Genomic DNA, 21172 nt, shown 5'->3' on the forward strand with positions numbered 1-21172 from the left:
CGCGACCTCGCTCACCTTGACTAGCACCTGGCTCCTGCGTGCGGGACTCCCGCCCAGCCGGAGCCTCCCCACCTCACTGCAGAGCTGGGGGGCGGTGCTACCCATCGGAGCAAAACTTGAGCCGGCAGCTGAGCTGCCCTGGAAGACGAGGACAGCAAGCCCCTAGAAAGGCCACCCAGGGCAGCCCAGAGAGAGACAGAGAGACGCTGTCTGCCTGCCGGTCCCAAAGACAGACCCCCATCTCTTTTGTTTTGTTTTCTTGTCTTGCCCGTTCCTTGTAGGCGACGACCCCGGGACTTGGTTCTGTTCATCTTGCATGTGAGATCTGAACCGGAGCGGAGGAATCTAAAGCCATCACCATGGATTTTGTCATGAAACAAGCTTTAGGAGGTAAGCCTAGATTTGTGCATGTCATGCGGCGGATCTGATAAGGGCTTGGGTTCTCTCTGTCACTTCGTCGCTGTCCCCTCACTTTTTCACGTGCGTCTGCAGCACGCCCGGATAGGAATTTTCCCCTTTAAAATCACATGGGAGAATTCGCTGGAGAACCCCAAATGCAGTGCCACTGAGCAGATGAAGCAATATTGTGTTGCATCGCACTGCCACAACTTATTTTCTTTTGAATGCGTCCTGCAAATGTCTTCACAATATACCAAACATTCTGGCACTCATACATCTGGCAAAGCAGCAAGGAGTACGTTTACTGCTTTGAACTCCAGGGGGCAGCAGGCAGTGGACTACCATAGGACCTGGTTCAAGTCAATGGGAATTTTTCCACTGACTTCAATGGACTTTGAATCGGGTCCATAATCCATATGGCCCTGGGTGCCCCAGGCAAGCAGACACATTTTCATCTCTAGCAGCTGGTCACCCATACAAAACAGCCTTTGTTGCTCACAATAGTATGCTGCCTTCAACGACTATGATTGTTTCAACCTGGTGTGCTAGTTATAGATCTGCTTGCTGTTAGCAGATTTTACATATCCAGAGTAAGGCCAAACTAAGTGGCAAAATTCAGTATGTGAGATCTCACCCTGAATTCTATTACAGGCATGAAGCTCTGTTCAAATTTTGACTTAAAGTCAAATAGTGCAGATATTTCAAACTGCGCACAAGACTAGTCAGGTTTCTAGGACTACTGCAACAGAGAGATCCACTGATCTGAGCCAAAGACCTTTCTCCAAAGGTGTGCTGTTAGAGCCTGATCTTTAACATTGCATAAACACAGCTACTATTGCATGTAATAAACCTGTCTAATTATACAATGCAAACAACAAAATGAAATAAAAGCACTCATGATATTAATAAAGGAATTCCCTCATTCTGTTGGCATTATGCTGCCTCTGTGACCCATTCTGATTCAGCAGAAATGCCGCAAGTCGCATATTTGATATTGCTGGCTGTATGTTAGGTTCATGGGATATTAAGGCCTAATTGGAGGTCAGCGGTACAATTTAGATTTATTCATTTTGTTTCTTATCTGTTCTTTTTTACTTTAGATAAATTATATTGTCATCAGACCTACTGCAGTTATTTTGTACTTGTTATTGATATCATTTGCTGTTTAAACTGATGATAGATTTTTACCACGAGTCGCTTTTCGTTCTAAGAATATTCCGTATTTACCTATAAAATGCAATAAAGAAGCCATTTTAGATTGAAAAAATAGAGCAATAAAATGCCTGACTCTGCATTGAGGGTAAAAAGGTTACATTTTAATTTCTTTTTCTTCACTTTAATTTCTTATGGGTTTCACCTGCCGGTTAGGTAGACTATACCTAAGCACATAGTTGATGCCAGGGACTTGCATGTTGCTTACCAGTGTGTTGCCATATTTAATTTAAAATTCAAAGCACACTTTAAAAGGGAAATAATTTCACTGAGTTCTGCTACGCTTACTCAAGCTGAATAGTATCAGTAGTATCCCATTGAAATTAATGGGATTACTCACAGAATGCAGTACTCAGCAGTGCATTTATGGGTGGGAGAATCAGACTTGTTGGACCACTTACACTGATTAAAGGTGGCATAATTTTTCCCTTGCTGGAGGAAGGAGAATATACAGAAGAAAAAATATGAAATGTTTTATGATGTGGAATTGTACTTAATATGTAACAATTAAGGTGCACAGCCGTAACTCTGGATTTGAAATTACTTAGAAGGAAGTGATTGCCCATGGAATAGCTAAGGATCAAAGTCCAGCCTGGCATCAATCCCAACAAAATGCCATGTGCCAATCTCAATATTTGCATTATGATGTTAGCATTTAAAAAAGCAGTATTTTAAGATTGTCGGCTGTCTGTGGTTTTGACATTTTTGAGGTGTCAAGGACATACTGCTGTTGGATGCAGCATCATTCACTCTGTCTCTTACAGGGATTGATTAATACCTAATAGACTCGCTCATCACATGCCTAGATTTTTCCCATTTGCCAGCTAAAGAGAAATAACTGCAGCACTGTTGAAAAAACAAGAAATGTTAATTAATGATAGCCAAGTGCCACAGCCAATGCTGTTAATGGGTTTCAGTTTTTCCAAGTGGAATTACTACAGATACATAAAATCACAACTCAGGATCACTCAACCAGCTGTTTCAACATAACATTTTCATCACTGAACAGCACTGACACATGCATTATGCCTAAACAGCTGGCAGAATGTTTTAATTTTATTTGTCTTATGCATTGAACCCGCATGCTTTGCTGCAGATCTTTTAATAGTATATGAATAAATATATATTCACATACTGCACAATGAAACAAGAATGCTGAGGTCCCAAGGGGAAGTCATTTTGCAGAGCAGAAACGCTTTCTGGTGTCAGTTTTCTTGTGCATTTTAAAAACAAGAATTGATGTCTAAACATGAATGGATATTGCAAGGACCTGGCCCTTGTTTCCACAAAAGGTTTTATGCTAAATATTCAAGTTTATTATTTATAATTAAGGGCCAACCTATTCTTTTCCCAGTGAACATCCAATGAATCTTTTCAGATTAGTGGGGAAACTCTCACTGGTTTCAGTGGTGCAGGGTGGAGCTCATGAAGGGCAACTATATTAGAATGATAGTGTCTTGCATAAGTTACAGAGTGCCTTTTTCACAGGATTGTCACTCATACATTTTTCTTACACAGCTTTGTCTTTCTGGCATTCTGATTAATATCCCCTTAACCTGAATTCTTCTCCTCTATCCAAGAACTTCTTTTTATTGCATAAAATTACATATTCAAGGCTTGATTCACCTTTTTTTGGTTTTGAACCTTGTAGTTACGTGAGGCTTTGAAGTGGCCAGTTTGGGTAAAATAACTGCCTACAAACATGGGGGACTCCGTTCAATGGCTGAGGAAGCCCCTTCCAGGCCAGTGCTCCACCACGGAAATTGGAACGAATACGTTGCAACTTCCTGGGGACATTTTCCCAGTTTCATTTATCTGGAAGGATGATATTCCTCTGTGAACTTCTAGAAGTAAATAGGACAGCCTTTTCTCATGTGATCGCTATGTAAATGGCATGTTCTTCTCTTGTGTTCAACAGAAAATATTTGCAAATAAGAAGCACCTGCAGCCAGATTTTGTAACGCTCTGTGCAACTGGAATTGAGGCCAGAGCTCTGTGGAGATAAATGCACCAGCTGAGGATCTGGCTCTGAATTCTTCTAACCAAGTGTGTGGTGTGAATCTGAAAAGCCTTATGTCTATGAATAGTGCCAATCTGGACAGATCTCAGAGGCTTTTTGGCCTTTGGAAATAGGACCCCTTGTTGATAGAAAGGTTGAAACAAAGCATAAAGAGAACCTCTCAGCGTTCTCTACTCCTTCTCCCTTCCTGGTGCGTTTTCACATGGAACAGGCTGGTTTGGATTAAAATAATAAATTGCAATATTTAGCCTAATGTTTTTGTGGGAGCTAGGACCTAGACTTTGAATTGGTACCTGAAGACATTTCATCTGGCTCTAAAGCATCTTGACAGGCAATTCACATTTGCCCTATGGATGTTTCCAATCAGACTAACACAAGGCTGGAAGATGTTCAGGGGTATGGATTGATTCTTATTAGAGTTGACTGCCTAGTGAAGACAATTATCTGTGGTAGGTCTGGTGAATTAGAAACTAAAGCGTGATTGGTTTTCACTGAATCACAAGAGATACATTTTTATGCCTAAACAATTAGTTTTGGAGGGAAATTGTATTCTGAGGTGGATGCAGAAATAGAAAACACCTTTTACCACCCAATCTGTTTGTGCTTAGACTCCTATGCATTTGCACTAGATAACTATTCTCTGCTATCACCTTTAGTACCAGCTGATGAGAATGAAGCAATAGTGCTGGAACCTACACAAGGACTGACCCTTGACATCTGCATGGGCCTTAAAGTCTCTCTTTATCATGGATCTGTCTCCTTCCACAGCTACTGTGCTTGTGATAGTGTGCACTAATAGCCAATAAAACAGTGTGTCAAACACTGCCTAAACACTGCTTAATTAACACAGTAGAGAGGATGAGACCCATTGACATTTTTCTCAGAGCCTTGCTACAGAGACTGTTCCATCTTACCCTTGCAGTATTGTAGTGATGGTTGGTAGAAAAAGGGAAATCAATTCATTAAGACCTTTGCAGGTGCTGTGTTATATAAAAATACTGTCCCATATGAAACGTTTAGAAACAAAAACAGCATGGTATTTCTCCCACACTTATGGCCAGAGCCCTGACACGGAGGCTTATACAGGGCTAGAGCCACATGAGTACATACACATATACTGCAGTTACTACTTTGTACAAATAACAGTGGCAAATGGTGAGAGAGAACAGAAACCTGGAGACCAGTAAATTGCACTCTTATACTTGACAGACTCAGCAAATACAGTTGTGCTGTACCTCACCAGTGCAGCACGACTGAGAGCTACTGTTTGGCAAGCCGAGCCTCAGAACCCCAAAACAACACAATTATAGTAGATCAACCAGAATATAGGATTTCACCGTGCAAAAGCCCTAATAATAATAATAAGAGCTCTAGCATACACAGTGTTTTCAAACAGGGCATGCTATGCATAAGTTTTCTGTGAATCTGAGAATGTGATGGGACAAATGAAATTTTAAATCTGACCTACTATAGAATACACAGATAGCTCAGTACCTCTGTCACTGATATCTTAAACAAAGTCTATGCAACTCACCTTAACCAAGAAAGAATGAGCCTTATGCCTCCTAAGGCTGCGGGCCTGATACTTCTTACTGCTACAAATCATTCCTCTTCCATTTTCTGAGAGCATCCCAAGCCAAGTGGTGTGCTTAAGGCTTTGCCTTATTTTAATGCTTATTTGTTTAGAAAGAAAATAACAGCTTTGGTTAGACCCAGTTTCCTAACAGAAACACTAAAGTCTGGGTGCCTCAGTGCACCATCCACACTAAAGGGCAATCCAGAAAACCTGCAGGCACCTAGTGATAGCCAGTAGGAAACAGTAAGTATAGGGGTAGATATAAATACCCACCACTCTCCAAAGCCTGCACTCTCTACTATCTTGTCCTGCTTTTGAGGGTAGGCATGCTGCTACTGCTTTTTGACCTAGTAGTTAAAACATGTGTCTAGGAAATGGGAGATCTGGAGTTAAGCTTTCCTTTAGCCTGAGGGGACTCAAAGCACATGTCCCACTTTTCAGGAAAGTGCCCTAACCATGAAGCTACAGACTAGCTGGGAGTGTGGGGTGCCCACCACCCACCTGTTGAAGCTGCAACAATGCAGGAGTCATGGGGGCAAACGAATGAACAAAAAGGAGCTGGACAAGATCCCTTCCCTGGCAAGGAGCACAGAGTCAGGGAGCACAGGGCTTGGGGCAGAGAGTTAAATAGCAGATTGGAACAGGGAAAGGGATCAGAGTGACACCTAGGGAGTGTATGGGGCTAATTTGTGGCATACCCAACAGAAAGGTTGGCCCCCACTCATCTAGTCTAGGCCTGGTATATCACATCCACTACTCTCCCCTCCAGCAACAAAAACTGACAGTCACCATATTGTAGAAGGAGATCAAGCATGACTTGCTCTTGTTCAGTCAATGCTGGTTGTACCTGATCACCCTATCCTCCTCTACATGCTTCACCATAGTTCCCTTTAGAACAGCAGTTCCCAACCTCAGGTCGCGACCCAAATGAGGGTTGCAGAGGCAATGCCGGTGGCGCTGCACACAAAAGTTGAGCTGCGCCCTGTGCAGGGAGCTCCCCCACCCCTGGGCCGCTGCTGCATGCTGCCACACCCAGCAGCAGGTCATGGCATAAAAAGGTTGGGAATACTGCTTTAGAATGATCTTTCTAGGTATTGACATCAGATTGACTAGTCCGCAATTCTCCAGATAATCCTTTCTCTAATTCTTAAAAATGGGCACTATATTTGCCCTTTTCCAGTCATCTGGGTCCTTACCAACCCTCCACGAATTCTCAAAGAGGATAGTCAATGATTCTGAAATTACCTCAGTCAATTCCTTGAGGACTCTATAGTGTATTCCATCGAGCCCTGTGAACCTGAAAGTATTTAGCTTCTCTGAGTAATCCTTAACTTGTTCTTTCACTACTTTAGACTGTTTCCTTTCCTATTTTTGCTGCCAACTGCTCTCATCGTCTGATAGCTGACCCTAGTTGTGAAGACGGAAGTAAAAAAGGCTTTAATATTTTAACTTGCTCTATATCAGGGGTTTTCAACTTTTTTTGGTTGGTGTATCCCCAGCAGCCAGTTGAGGAGCAGGGAGTCCCCTGGCCAATCGATGAGGGCGGGGGGCTGGGGGAGGTCCCCCTCATGCAGTAGAGAAACCAGAAGTGCTGAAAGCAGAACTGGAAGTGCCCCCGCTTCTCTGTGCCTTCCCAAGTATCCCCAGGGGTACGCATACCCCTGGTTGACAACCCCTGCTCTATATCATCCATAACTAGATTGCCTTCTGCATTCCATAAGAGATCTGTGGTCTTCCTCTTACTTTTGACATACTTGTAGAACCCTTTTTTATTGTCTTTTATGTTCCTTGCCAGCTGTATCTCAAATCATGCCTTAGCCTTCTTAGTTTTCTCCACAGCTGAAGATTAATAAAAATACTTCCTTTCATTTGCATGGAATGTGGAGGCTTGTCTTCTGCAGAAAGTCTTTGTCATCAGTTTCTTACAACGAGGAGAGCCAGTGGACTCCAGCTGGCTTAAGGGGGCATCTGTGCTGAGTAGCTGAAGGGATCAAAGGCCTGATGAATAGGAAACAAATCTGTAAACATCAACATCTGGTTGCAAACAAGCTATGCAGTGAAAAATGAGCTAAATGCACCAAATACATTTGTAACTGCAGACAGTTGGTCCGGTTGCCACATGAGGCTGGGAGGGAATTTCCGTCTCTGCTGCTACATATGTAAGGGGTGTTTTTTTTAGCCTTTCTCAGAGGCATTGGCTGTTGATTGCAGCCAATCCTGGAGATTTTGACTGGGGCATTCCAGTGCTCCTTCTGGGACTTCAACCCAGAATTTGTCAGCTAGAAGGTCTTGTCCCTCTGCTCAGGGTCAAACTGATCACCATATTTGGGATCAGGGAGGAATTTTACCTGATGCTTGGATTGGTAAGCTCTGTAGGGGGTTTTGCTTTCCTCTGTAGAAAGGGGCTGGAAGCCATGGCCCTATTCCTGGTATCTCTAGAGTGTATTTTAATAATATTTTCAGCAGTAGAGCGTTGGCCACCTTGTGTCCCCCTGCTTGACCTGTGGCAGATAAGGTTATGATGTCTTGTGTTGTGTACGGGTTGACTGTGTAGTTTTGCTAAGAGGTTAGACAGTGGGTTTGTATAGGATGTCTTAGATAGGGAACATGGAATCATAGAGAATCATAGAGAAGTAGGGATGGAAAAACCCTCCGAAGGTCACCTAATCCAACCCCCTGCCTGAAGCAGGATCATCCCTATCCAAACCATCCTATATAAATCCATTGTATCTGATAACTGATGTTAAGGTAATTGCACAATTAAACAGTTAATTGCATAATACCTATGACATGCAGAGGGGGCCTTAGAGTTTATCCAATCATGTCACAGATGGCTCTGCTGATGGTAGTAATATACTGCAAAGAGCTGATTTATGATTGATTCTGTTATGTGGCCAACGCCTTTCATGATGCACCTATATTTATAATAAAAAAATTGAAACTTGCCACTCTGAAAAAGAAATGGTTTGCTTCTAGGATACAAGAAAGTTGAGACACGTCAATTGTTTCATTTAGAAATGGCCATTTAAATAACTATATAATAAAAAACAGAATTTCTGTTGGTATTTAAAAATCAGAGAGCAACGATATTTTTTTGGAAACTTTCAATTATTTTGCAATAGGTCCCTGTTCCTTTTCATTAAAGTTCATCCCTGGCCAACAGCTTTTCAGAGAAAACACTGTTATGTTATTTCAGAATGACCAACCTCCTATATATTGGTGTAAATTGTAGCACTGTGTGGGGGACTGAAAATGAGCTTGGTAAATAATACAACTCTGGTCCTGCTGCAGGATTTGCTAGCACATACTTTCAGTGCCTTATAGAAGTCTTTGGGACTGTGTGCAACTTTAACCCCCAGGTCTCCCTCCCCACCAATTGACAGAGGAGATGAACTGCATATGAAGTCAGTAAGACTATCCATATTCTTATGTATCTTGCTGTATTAGGGCCTGAATATGTACTGGTATGCCATGTGTAAAGCCAGGTCCCTCAGTTATCATTACCCTGTTCTACAGAGCTCAAGGAGAGCAGTTGTGATGTCTCAGTATGATCCAAAATGTTCATACAGAAGACAGGCCAGATTTTCACCTTATAGGCTAACCAAAGTAGATATAGATATAGGTATAGATACAGATACTATATAGATACTGTACAGATACAGATACTATAGATAGATATAGATACTATAGATATATACGTATTCTAATATAATAAAGGGCTTAGTCCATCTGTCTGTCCATAACACTCTCGGAGTACTCTGACAGAAGTGCTGAAAGCAGAACTGGAAGTGCCCCCGCTTCTCTGTGCCTTCCCAAGTATCCCCAGGGGTACGCATACCCCTGGTTGACAACCCCTGCTCTATATCATCCATAACTAGATTGCCTTCTGCATTCCATAAGAGATCTGTGGTCTTCCTCTTACTTTTGACATACTTGTAGAACCCTTTTTTATTGTCTTTTATGTTCCTTGCCAGCTGTATCTCAAATCATGCCTTAGCCTTCTTAGTTTTCTCCACAGCTGAAGATTAATAAAAATACTTCCTTTCATTTGCATGGAATGTGGAGGCTTGTCTTCTGCAGAAAGTCTTTGTCATCAGTTTCTTACAACGAGGAGAGCCAGTGGACTCCAGCTGGCTTAAGGGGGCATCTGTGCTGAGTAGCTGAAGGGATCAAAGGCCTGATGAATAGGAAACAAATCTGTAAACATCAACATCTGGTTGCAAACAAGCTATGCAGTGAAAAATGAGCTAAATGCACCAAATACATTTGTAACTGCAGACAGTTGGTCCGGTTGCCACATGAGGCTGGGAGGGAATTTCCGTCTCTGCTGCTACATATGTAAGGGGTGTTTTTTTTAGCCTTTCTCAGAGGCATTGGCTGTTGATTGCAGCCAATCCTGGAGATTTTGACTGGGGCATTCCAGTGCTCCTTCTGGGACTTCAACCCAGAATTTGTCAGCTAGAAGGTCTTGTCCCTCTGCTCAGGGTCAAACTGATCACCATATTTGGGATCAGGGAGGAATTTTACCTGATGCTTGGATTGGTAAGCTCTGTAGGGGGTTTTGCTTTCCTCTGTAGAAAGGGGCTGGAAGCCATGGCCCTATTCCTGGTATCTCTAGAGTGTATTTTAATAATATTTTCAGCAGTAGAGCGTTGGCCACCTTGTGTCCCCCTGCTTGACCTGTGGCAGATAAGGTTATGATGTCTTGTGTTGTGTACGGGTTGACTGTGTAGTTTTGCTAAGAGGTTAGACAGTGGGTTTGTATAGGATGTCTTAGATAGGGAACATGGAATCATAGAGAATCATAGAGAAGTAGGGATGGAAAAACCCTCCGAAGGTCACCTAATCCAACCCCCTGCCTGAAGCAGGATCATCCCTATCCAAACCATCCTATATAAATCCATTGTATCTGATAACTGATGTTAAGGTAATTGCACAATTAAACAGTTAATTGCATAATACCTATGACATGCAGAGGGGGCCTTAGAGTTTATCCAATCATGTCACAGATGGCTCTGCTGATGGTAGTAATATACTGCAAAGAGCTGATTTATGATTGATTCTGTTATGTGGCCAACGCCTTTCATGATGCACCTATATTTATAATAAAAAAATTGAAACTTGCCACTCTGAAAAAGAAATGGTTTGCTTCTAGGATACAAGAAAGTTGAGACACGTCAATTGTTTCATTTAGAAATGGCCATTTAAATAACTATATAATAAAAAACAGAATTTCTGTTGGTATTTAAAAATCAGAGAGCAACGATATTTTTTTGGAAACTTTCAATTATTTTGCAATAGGTCCCTGTTCCTTTTCATTAAAGTTCATCCCTGGCCAACAGCTTTTCAGAGAAAACACTGTTATGTTATTTCAGAATGACCAACCTCCTATATATTGGTGTAAATTGTAGCACTGTGTGGGGGACTGAAAATGAGCTTGGTAAATAATACAACTCTGGTCCTGCTGCAGGATTTGCTAGCACATACTTTCAGTGCCTTATAGAAGTCTTTGGGACTGTGTGCAACTTTAACCCCCAGGTCTCCCTCCCCACCAATTGACAGAGGAGATGAACTGCATATGAAGTCAGTAAGACTATCCATATTCTTATGTATCTTGCTGTATTAGGGCCTGAATATGTACTGGTATGCCATGTGTAAAGCCAGGTCCCTCAGTTATCATTACCCTGTTCTACAGAGCTCAAGGAGAGCAGTTGTGATGTCTCAGTATGATCCAAAATGTTCATACAGAAGACAGGCCAGATTTTCACCTTATAGGCTAACCAAAGTAGATATAGATATAGGTATAGATACAGATACTATATAGATACTGTACAGATACAGATACTATAGATAGATATAGATACTATAGATATATACGTATTCTAATATAATAAAGGGCTTAGTCCATCTGTCTGTCCATAACACTCTCGGAGTACTCTGACTGGTTATTAAAACAACCAATCAGAGTGCTCCAAGAGCGTTACAGATAGGAGGTGCCGGCAGTGCAGAGGAGCACTGCCATGATGGAAGGGATGGAGCAGGGGGGAGGCCAGGGCTGCTAGCCCCCCACCACCCTGGCCCTGCTCCTTGAAGGTGGCAGTGGCATGGGGTGCTGGCAGAGGGGGAAGGAGGGGATGGTGGGGCAAGCTTCCCCTTGCCCCACTCCCTGCCTGCTCCTGGGAAGCAGTGGCAGTGCGGCGGGGTGGGGGGGTTAGGGTTAGAGTTAGCGAGCTTCCCCCACTCCATCTCCCCCATTCCCATCATTCTTGACAGGCAATTCGCTTGTGTGTGTGTGTGTGTGTGTATAATATGTATTTATGTATGTATATGTACAAATAAATATACATATATATGCATACAAACACATATGCACATGCACACACATAGCTCAAACTTGCATGAGCCATATATAACTCACTTGATCAGAATCTGTGAAAGGACATGCAGAAAACAGAGTGAAGGATCTGCAAAAGCTTCATGTCAGTGCTTTGCCCATCAGGAAATTAGGAGTCTTCCTTCTCTCACAGCATGATCTACAAAGCAATGGAATAAATAGCCATTATCATGGCAGGATATTCACCAAACAAAGAACCATCATGGTTGCAGGTAAATCCTATCAGTTGCAGGATTCAAGTAACAATTACTTAAGAGCATGGGAATATGAGTGATAGGATGGGTAATTCCACATTTACTGAGAGAAGGAAACATTTCTGTGACTGGGTGATTTTTCAAAATAGGGTTTCTGTTCAGAACTGTCACAGGCTTTGGTATCTTGGGCCATAATCAGACATTCATTTCTACTACTGGAAAATGTTGGGAAATCTTCCCAAGAGAGAAAGCTTACAGTAATTCTAGCCTGCAGCCACCCTTTCTCCCCTGTACCCTGGTCACAGGAGTAGAGCTGCCACTGCTCTGTGTGTGTTCCCCAGATTGGGGTTACCCTGGATTAGGGAAGGCACTGGGAATCTTGCCCTACTGCTCCACCCATTTTGGGGACTGAGAGAAGCCTAGAAGCAGGTGATTCCCATGCCTTCCCCAGACCCTGGTCATCCCAGTCTGGAGAAGGTGCAGGGAGCATTTCCCAGTCCTGGATTACTCCCAGTGCCAGAGAGGAGTTAAGTGGGAAAAGTGTACAGGCATTCATTTCTGCAGCAGAAAGTCTCCCAGAGGAGAGATCTTCCTTGCTGGAAGAAAAAGATCTTTCTCTCAGAATCAGCATTTTCCTGTGGGAGAAACTGCGTGAACTCTCAATATGTTTCCAGTTTCTAGTGGGAGAGTGGCATTTCTCCCGCTAGAAATGTAACACCTGCCTGTACTCTTAGATTTTATCCCAGGGAAAAGTCAGATTAGAGCTGTGGTGCTCAGTCTTTCAGCCCTGCAGGCCAGATAAGTTGTGTGGGGCCAGTCTGTGGGCTGAATTGGGCTCTCTGCTTGTCAGGAGGGTGCTCTGCCCGGTCCTGCTTCACCTTATGCCACTCTGCACTGTCCTGCTCAGCCCTGCCTTGCGCTGCCCCAGTTGGCCCTGCATGGCTCTGCACCATCCTGCCCTACCCCAATTGGGCCCACTCAGTTCTGCACTGCTCCATGTTACCCCAGCCAGCCCTGCACACTCAATCCAGAGGGAAGGGCTATGCTCTCTGGCCCGTGGGGCTCTGGCAATTTGACAGCAGGCAATTGCTCTGGCAATTTGTCCCACCACCAAACTTTTGGACCTGTGAGGAGACCTGCAGGCTGGATAACATAGCTTCATGGGCCAGATTTGGCCTGCAGGCTAGGTGTTGAGCACTCCTGGACTAGAGGGCTGAAAGGGATGCAATCAGCACATTTCACTTGGCTTTTTAAGTTGCCCTGTTGCTGTCAAGTCCGTATCTACAATATAGGTGTATGTGTCAATATTCTCACATTATGATACAGTTTGATGGCTTTTATGTAAAAAATTAATTGACATTACATACCTAATTCCTAAGGTGGCCCTCATGTAATCCACTAGGTAAAACACCATTCCCTAAATGAAATAGGAATTAGTCATCTAAATCAGGCTCGAGTTGTGCAAGTGGCCACAGTCCTTAGAATCTAAACCATGGATCCAGTCAGTCCTCAGGTGTTTGAAATGTATAACTTAAATTTATCTGTAACAACCTAGCCCAGGGGTATCTAACATATTTAGACCATGGCAACAGGGCAAGTGGTAGTAGTATTCTCCCTGACCCATTCTTTTGGCTCAGGGAGCCATATAGGTTAATATAGCTGTTGCTTGCCCTACCAGCAATTAAACAAGTCACCAAGGGGGATCTGTACCCAGGATTTTGGTGGCAGGGAGAGCAATAGCATCACTAAAATGAGTCCCCAAAGGAGATCTGTACCTGGAATTTTAGCAGCATGGCAAGCAGTAGTGACAGTAACCCACACAGTTTCCTTAGTTCGCTCATGGAGCTGTGGGGGTTAACATCACTGCTGCTTGCTCCACTGCCAAAATCCTGGTCCCTCCAGGAGCCCTGCAGGCTGGATGACACAGCTCTGCAGGTGGGAAGTTTCCCTCTGCCTTAGCAAATTGAGAATAGCTACTTACTTCAGGATTGATCCTAGCCTCCATAGTCAATAGGAGTTTTTCCTTGGACATAAACAAGCAGGGGATCAAACCCTTAGAGCCTGATTAGTGCCCATGGAAGTTCATGGGAATATTCTGATTACAGAGGGTGCTGGATAAACTTCTGTTACTTTAAGAAGGTAAGTAGTCCTATTAGCTTCACTGGGATTGCTTACATGCTTAGATTTAGAAAGGTCCTTAAATACTTGCTGAACTTAAACAGCGTATTGTTGGAAACCTATTATTTTATTTGCCTCTTGATTGTGCTGGCTTGCTTATTCCTGCTTTTCTTCTGCACTGAGACCGTGTATAGGATGTAAAACATCCTATTAAAGCCTGCATATTCCCCGTAGAGTTTTATCTGATGCTCACTTCTTTTTACTAATGGATTAAATAGTGGTATTAATAACAGTGGTAGAACTTATTGGGGATCTTACTAACGTACAGGGATCCCAGGATGTTTTGGAAATGTGATATTTAGAGGAAACTGAATCTTTCTCTTTGGGAAAAACAGATCATCACACTGTACAATACAAGAAGATCAGCTTCAATTGATTTATTCTGCAATGTTAAATTAGCTAATTTCAAACCGGTTGGCTCAGTCATTGCAGAAACATATTAATACAAACAAAATAAATTAAATCTGATGACTTTTGATGTGCACCTTATTGCAATTTGAATTTGCCATTACCTATAAAAATGAAACTGCTTACCACCTACTTATCTTGAATTTGCAGCATGACTTGAATGCTGTAGCTTATTTGTGGTTGTGGTGACCTTGAAGCAACGTCAAATATGCAGCACCAACATAAGTTTACAATTCAAAGTACTGAAAAATATCATTTAAGAAAGTAAATTATAAGACAAACAAAATATTCTTTGGTGGGTGAGTTGATAAATTTATTTTGATAACTCTATAGTCTGGGTGAATGGAAGGAAAAACAGGAAAGCAGATAGCAAATTATGATATAGAATAAAAAGCACATTTGGATTGATGAATAAATAGGTAGGTAGCTAGGCTTCATTTCTCCATCTCTGTCATATCAATCTTTTTTATCCTTTTTTTTTCTTGGAGGGCTGTAGCTGGGTGGCATAAGAGGAAGCACTAAGGACTGGGATGTATTTGAGGGTGATCTAGCGTCTCATCCCAGGCATGGCACAAATTCTTTCAGTGTCCTTGGAAGGTCATTTATACACTGAGCTAGTCTGTAACTGCACGGCTTCTGGAATAAAAGCAGGGTACAGCTCCATTATCCCAGGTACAAAACAGAAACTGACGTGTTTCAGAGAGAAAATCATAATTGCTCTTCCTTTACAAAGAAGCGAATGAATTACTTCATCCATTGTAAAGAGTAGATCATGTCTTCATGCGTACCCGAGCAGCTGCTCTGGCCAGCATGTTGTGGGGATTACAGTTGCAGCCCTAAAATTTTATCCCTGAACTGATATTAGGTTTGTCATTGAATTACATGAAATGTGTATTTTAATTAGAGCTGGCAAAAGTTTTTAAATGAACATTTATTTTTGTCAAAATATTTTCTATGAAAAATGATTTTTTTTTGAAAAACTATTGCAAAATACTCAGATTTTCATTGAAAACTGGAAACAGTGATTTTCAGATTTTCAATTTTTCATCAAAAACCTGAAACATTTTGTAGGAGAAAAACAATCCTACCTAGCTATGGTTTAATCTGTTGCAGGAACTTATTTTATAGTGCAATTAGGTTTACAAGTGCCATTGCTTCCCAAAGAAAACCTCTAAAAACAAGAGAATACGTGATGTTTTGTTACTGCAGTCCTGTTGACTGTTACGACCTTAGCTGTTGCAGAAGACTTGATAGAATTCTTACTGTCTTTGGGAACAGCACCGGGCCTAACATGTTCTTGTCCTTTGTGCCAGTCCATTTACCTTAAGCCAGCATCCTTCCAGGAGATGACTTCCTGCCAATCTCTCTGCTTCTCAACCAATCCTATAGCAATTCTAGAAATTTCTGTCTAATCCCCTTCCCCAGACCTCCTCTGCTCAAGCAGTCTCCTCCTTCCATTTTCCAAGGGGCTGCAGTTCCTGAAGTCCTCACTAGGTGGCATCTGAGCCACTGCAATAATGCAGTGGGTAGAACAGGCATCATTTTTCAGCCAACTGTTTTAGTGAAGAATTCAGATTTGGTAGTACCAAGACATTTTACAATTTTGTGTTACTCCACTTTGTTCACTCCACTTTGAAAATTGTTCACTCCACTTTGAAAATAATAAAAGTGTTTAACTTCAACATTTTCAAAATAAAGCATTTTGATGTACTAATTGGAAAAAATCAGGAAAATTTCCTTGTTTGACATTTCCTTTTCAAAATATTTTAGAAATATAACAAAATAACAACATTAATTTATTTTTTACTTTTTGGTTCCCTGAAAAAAATATATATTTTGGCTTGGCCCAAAACAAGACTATCATTTGATGGCTCTAACTGCAAATGAAACAATGCTTCAGTATATTTAAAATGTCATAACAGACTAGGTTTGATAATACAGTACTGTTTCATGTATTTTTTTTATTTTATCCTTTCTTCTTTTTATGCTCCATCTTTCCCTCTTAGTTTTTTATAATACACAATACAGAGATCATAATTACATTTCAGTGTCAAAAATGCATAGCTACAAATCAAAAGAAATGTGAAAGAGAAAACTCATAATTACAGTGATGATGAGAAAAGAGGTTGAGAGGGGATTTGATTACTTTCTATAAATATGTCATGGATAAACAGAAGAGGGGGGAAAAGAGTTTCTTAAGCTAAAGGACAACACTGAGACAAGAAATAATGGATATAAACTGGCAATGAATAAATATAAACTGGAAGGTTCCCTTAAATATTTCCATGATATTTGCCCTTCTGTAGGGATGACAATAATTTCCAAACTAGGTGTCACTTAAAATTTCTTTGACTTTGGACAGATTACTGAGGACAAGATGCTGAGATGCTGCTTACATAAGATTTTAAATATTCCCTTACTGCAGCATTGACACTTCAGAGTTAAGCTGTCATCTCTCTTGCTGCTCTTAAGAGAACAATCAAGGTTTTTTTTTTCTTTTCCTCAAGGGGTAGTCCACTTAGTTGATTAAGCTGCAACTCAATTATGCATAGTTGTGCTACAATGTGGGAATGAAACAGATGTAACAGCCTTGACTTGATAAAGTCATTTATTTTTTCTGCCTTGTTGGTTAAATGGAACTTATAGTAGGGATTAAGAGAAAGGCTTAATTTTAATAACTCCTGGGTGGTGGATCCTTCACAATAACCTTTGCTAACATTAAGGAATGCAAGAGTAGTTCAAAGAAATGTATGCATTTCATGTTAGGATGTAAAAGATAATGAGGTAATTTATAAAAAAATGTAAAATGAACATTGAATCCAAGGAAAGCCAAAGCTACTATGCAATTGTAATGACACCTTGGTTCATATTTTATATGAAGTTAAGTCATACATCATATTGATATTGGCGTATTATTTATAATTTATTGCATCTGCAATTGTGCCATAATACATCATCAAAGACATCACAAGGGCAAATAAGTCATCTAACTGGATTTTGCCAAGTGAATGACTAAAACTTCTCTGGAAAGTTGCAGGCTGAAGGTGAGGCAACTCTTTAGTAGAAATGGGCTAATAAATCAACTGGCCAATGAGTGCTCAAGCATCTGAACTTTGGATCTATCTCTTTGTCTTGTCAGGCAGGATTTGGCTCTGAGAAAATCTTTCTTAGTTTTGGTTTTAAATGCCATGGTTTGAGCCTTAAGGGCAAGATCTGCAAGAGGCATAATTTATTGCAGCTCCACTGTTTCACTGGAGATAGACCAATGTGTTCAGGTTGAGAATCTCCACCTTATTTCCTTTTTCTGAAACCAGTATAGGGTCAAAAACTGTCTAAGAACACATTTTCAGTATTAAAAGGTATAGAAGGGAACTTAAACACAGAAATATTAACTAAATGAGCTACTGATCAAAAAGAATACCACCCCCCCCATGCTGGTATTTAAGCCAGAATCCAAATCTATTTTAAAAAAGCTAAGAAGCTGAATTCCAGCTGGACTCAGTGGAGGGCATTCCCTGCATAGCTTAGAAGGTTATTCTTTCCAACTCACTGGAACTTTCTGAAGAGTGCAAAACCTGATCCTATTTGAATAGTACAACCTTGGTCACCTACTGGCTCTTTTATTTACAGACCAAGTACACTTGGTTGGTAAGAGAAACCCTGTGAATTTCTTTATTTTTTAGACTAAAATTCCAAAATATTCTCCCTTTTCTACCAGCAAACTTTGCTGAAACACCAAAACACCAAAACCAGTGCTTGTTTGGCTGAATCCCAAACTGCTTCAGAGAGTCTGGCTAAGTGGGGATGGATCCTATTCTGTGAACAATACCTGTGAACTACAATCTGCCATACTGTCAGTGACAGGCTTGATCTAATGGACAGCAGGGGAACCAAAAACAAGGAACACTGACTTCCAAGGGAGCTGTCCGCCTCCCACTTCTAAGGCCCTTTGAAAAACTCAGCCAGAAGTAGTGTTCCTTTTAACAAAGCCATTAAAGTGTAATGTGCATCAGAGACTGATTGGTAAGATAGATTGTAGGGCCAGAAGGAGCCAATGTTATCATCTTGTCTGACTTTCATGCCAGGGAATTCTACCCTTGCAAATGTAGTTTTCTCCTAATGGCTCTCTTAGGCTAGAAATAGACATCACCACATGTGAAGCTGTTATGTATTGTTGTATGAAACACACCTTGCCCATTGTCCCAGCCATGGATCTTCTAGGACAACAGGCAACATGTTCTCTGCTTTCAGAGATGTGGTCCTGGCAATCTCCAGGGTTCCCAGATGTGACTCTTGAAGTGGGGAAAGCTGGGACACTGTGGTGCAGTCTTGGAGTTTAGGCCACCAATCAGCTGATGGGTGGTCCTGGGGCTGGGGCTGTCAATAAGCTAATTGGCAGGCTCAGTCCTGGGACCACATCAGAGTGTCCCAGCTTTTTTTGCATGCAGCGATGTGCCCTCAGCAATCTCTGTGGTGAGTCTCTGGAAATGGGAAACCCCGCACTTTCCCCAGTTGCAGAGAAATACCCCAGAGATTGCTGGGGGTGGGGTGTGGAGAAGGGGAAAGCTAAGTAGGTGTTTGCAGGCTTGAGGGATCTGATCCTACACAGGAATTCCCAAGGAGCACAGGACCTAGTGACTCAAGCCCTGGGAGTGCCTGCCTGGCATGGTGGGAGAGTGTTGGCAGTTCCAGCTGCTCACACTCTTTGCCACATTAAAGCAGCACAGTTTATTACTACCTTTTGTCATGGCCACACATCTATTTGCTGTTACTTTGGCAACAAAAGACTATATCTTTTTCCACATTTAGACCACCTCATGATTACCTACTGTTATCAATGTGCACTACTTGAACTTTTCACTGTTTTGCCCTGTTTGATTGTATTTAGGATTGTTCTTTTTCTGCTGTGTTCCTTGCAACATGCACCTCTTAGGATGCACAGCTGGGTGCCTGAGTGAATCTCCTTGACATTTTATTAATGTGGTGTTAATGCAATTCAGTATGACCAAAGCCAGCTTCTGCATTTTATTGAAATGTCAAGTTCTACTTTGTATGATGGCTCCTCGTTAGGGTGAGTACAGATGGGCAAGGGGACAGTATGCTGTTTTAATTCATTTTGCCTAAAGTCACATTACTCAGCTGAGTATTCTTTTTGCTTCCTGCATTTCTGTTAATTTTTCCTACTCATATGTACCTCCTTTCTGATACTTGCAGATATCTTGATCAAGATGTTTACTGGGACTGAGACCAAAGTGAAGAAATCATCACTTTTTGAGTTGGCACATTTGCAGAGGGCTCACTCAGGGTTACTAGGCAAGGTGTACTGCTGATTGGGCTTATGTAAAGTGCTAATGGGGTATCTAATGCAAGGTTAATGATATTAAACTGTATCATTAACCATATTCTGCTCAGTTCTGTTCTCACTTTTAATAGTTGAAGTCAGTGGAGTTACAACTGCAGTTATATCCTCATGATTTATTCCTGTTGCCAAGAAGACCTATGCACAGTTCTAAGTGGAGGCTTGGATCCTTGATTCTGCAGTGAGGGGGCCAGTGGGAAGAGATCCCAGCCTGCTTTGGCAGAGGCCCCCTAAGGACAGCTAAATGCAGAGGAAAGCACAGATTGGTTGGTCTCCTGGGGAACTGGACCCACTGGGGACTCCTCCCCTTCCATCCCCTACACTGTGAGTGCAGAGCCAAATCGCATCTCTTCTCAATTTCTACTGCCATAAAGGCTTATTACTTTTACTTCCAGCCCACAGTGGGGCCTTGCTGCCCATGCACCTCGTGGCTCCCAATCCAGATAATTCTAATTTAGACTTTGTTGGGAAAGTTATAAGGACAAAAACTAACCTTATTCATGAGTTGATTTACTTTCAAATAAATGGAGGGACAAAGAAAATAGTTCTATAGTGAAGGTGTTTTATTAATTCATTTATTTTTGGAAAAGGACAGATTGTGACAAAATAAAGGAACTAATTATTGAAATTGTGGGGAGTTCAGGGAAATAAATGCAGAAAATAGATTCTAAGTCCTTTGCAGAAGATCCAGTGTGTGCTATATTCCTGTCTTTATAGGGCCATGACCTGCCACTGCTTTTTTCAAAGAGCTCATTCAGTTCCTGTGCAGGCTGGTGCATGGCACCATGTATGACCATGTGGACACAGGCCCTGGCCATATGGCCTCCAGTCTGCCAACATGTTTGGCATAGGCAAGTCTACAGTGGGGAAGAGGATGCAGGAAGTGTCAGTGACTGTGCAGCAGGTGTTGGCATTGTGATTCACCCACCTCATCAACCTGTCAGCACCCAGCGGAGGGCTCCTACATTGGCTCCACCTCATGAGGGTGGCAGCAGAGGCTCTGATTTGTCCCAGCTGTGGCATTTATGAGTTACAGCAGTCAGTCTCCACACCAACCACACTCAGACCTCCTGGGTGCACTGCAGCCCCACAGGGCACTAATATTGCCTCCACTTCAAGGAAGGCACCAAGGAATCTCAGCTTCACCCTGACCATCATATTTGCCACTTGTAAAAGAAAGGACCTTGACACAACCTCAACCACCTATGAGTTCCTGTTCAGTGCCCTTCGTTTATTTAGTGACCTGTTGGTTTCTGTAGTATAATGGCAATTATATTTGCTTCAGAAAAGGTCCTCAGTTCAAAACTGGACAGAAACAGTGCCCTGCTTCCTGTCTTTCCTACAGCCTGGCTTGCAGATAATGCCAGAAATGTTGACTTGAGAGAAATAGATATTTTGTATGGCAGGGAAGTCTGGGGGGGGGGTTCCTGCT

General features: G+C 42.0%; 1 protein-coding gene across 1 annotated transcript in view; it reads left to right on the plus strand.

The window, feature by feature from the left end:
- Positions 1 to 317: 317 nt before the first annotated feature.
- CPLX1 (complexin 1) overlaps positions 318 to 21172 on the plus strand; it is a 265911-nt gene continuing 245056 nt past the window's right edge. The window contains exon 1 of the mRNA XM_025192398.1: positions 318 to 390. Coding sequence (XP_025048183.1) covers positions 360 to 390 — 31 coding nt within the window. The 5' untranslated portion in view covers positions 318 to 359. The remainder of the gene's footprint in view (positions 391 to 21172) is intronic.

The sequence above is a fragment of the Alligator sinensis genome, unplaced genomic scaffold (genome assembly GCF_000455745.1).
Source record: "Alligator sinensis unplaced genomic scaffold, ASM45574v1 scaffold1117_1, whole genome shotgun sequence".
Lineage (NCBI taxonomy): Eukaryota > Metazoa > Chordata > Crocodylia > Alligatoridae > Alligator > Alligator sinensis.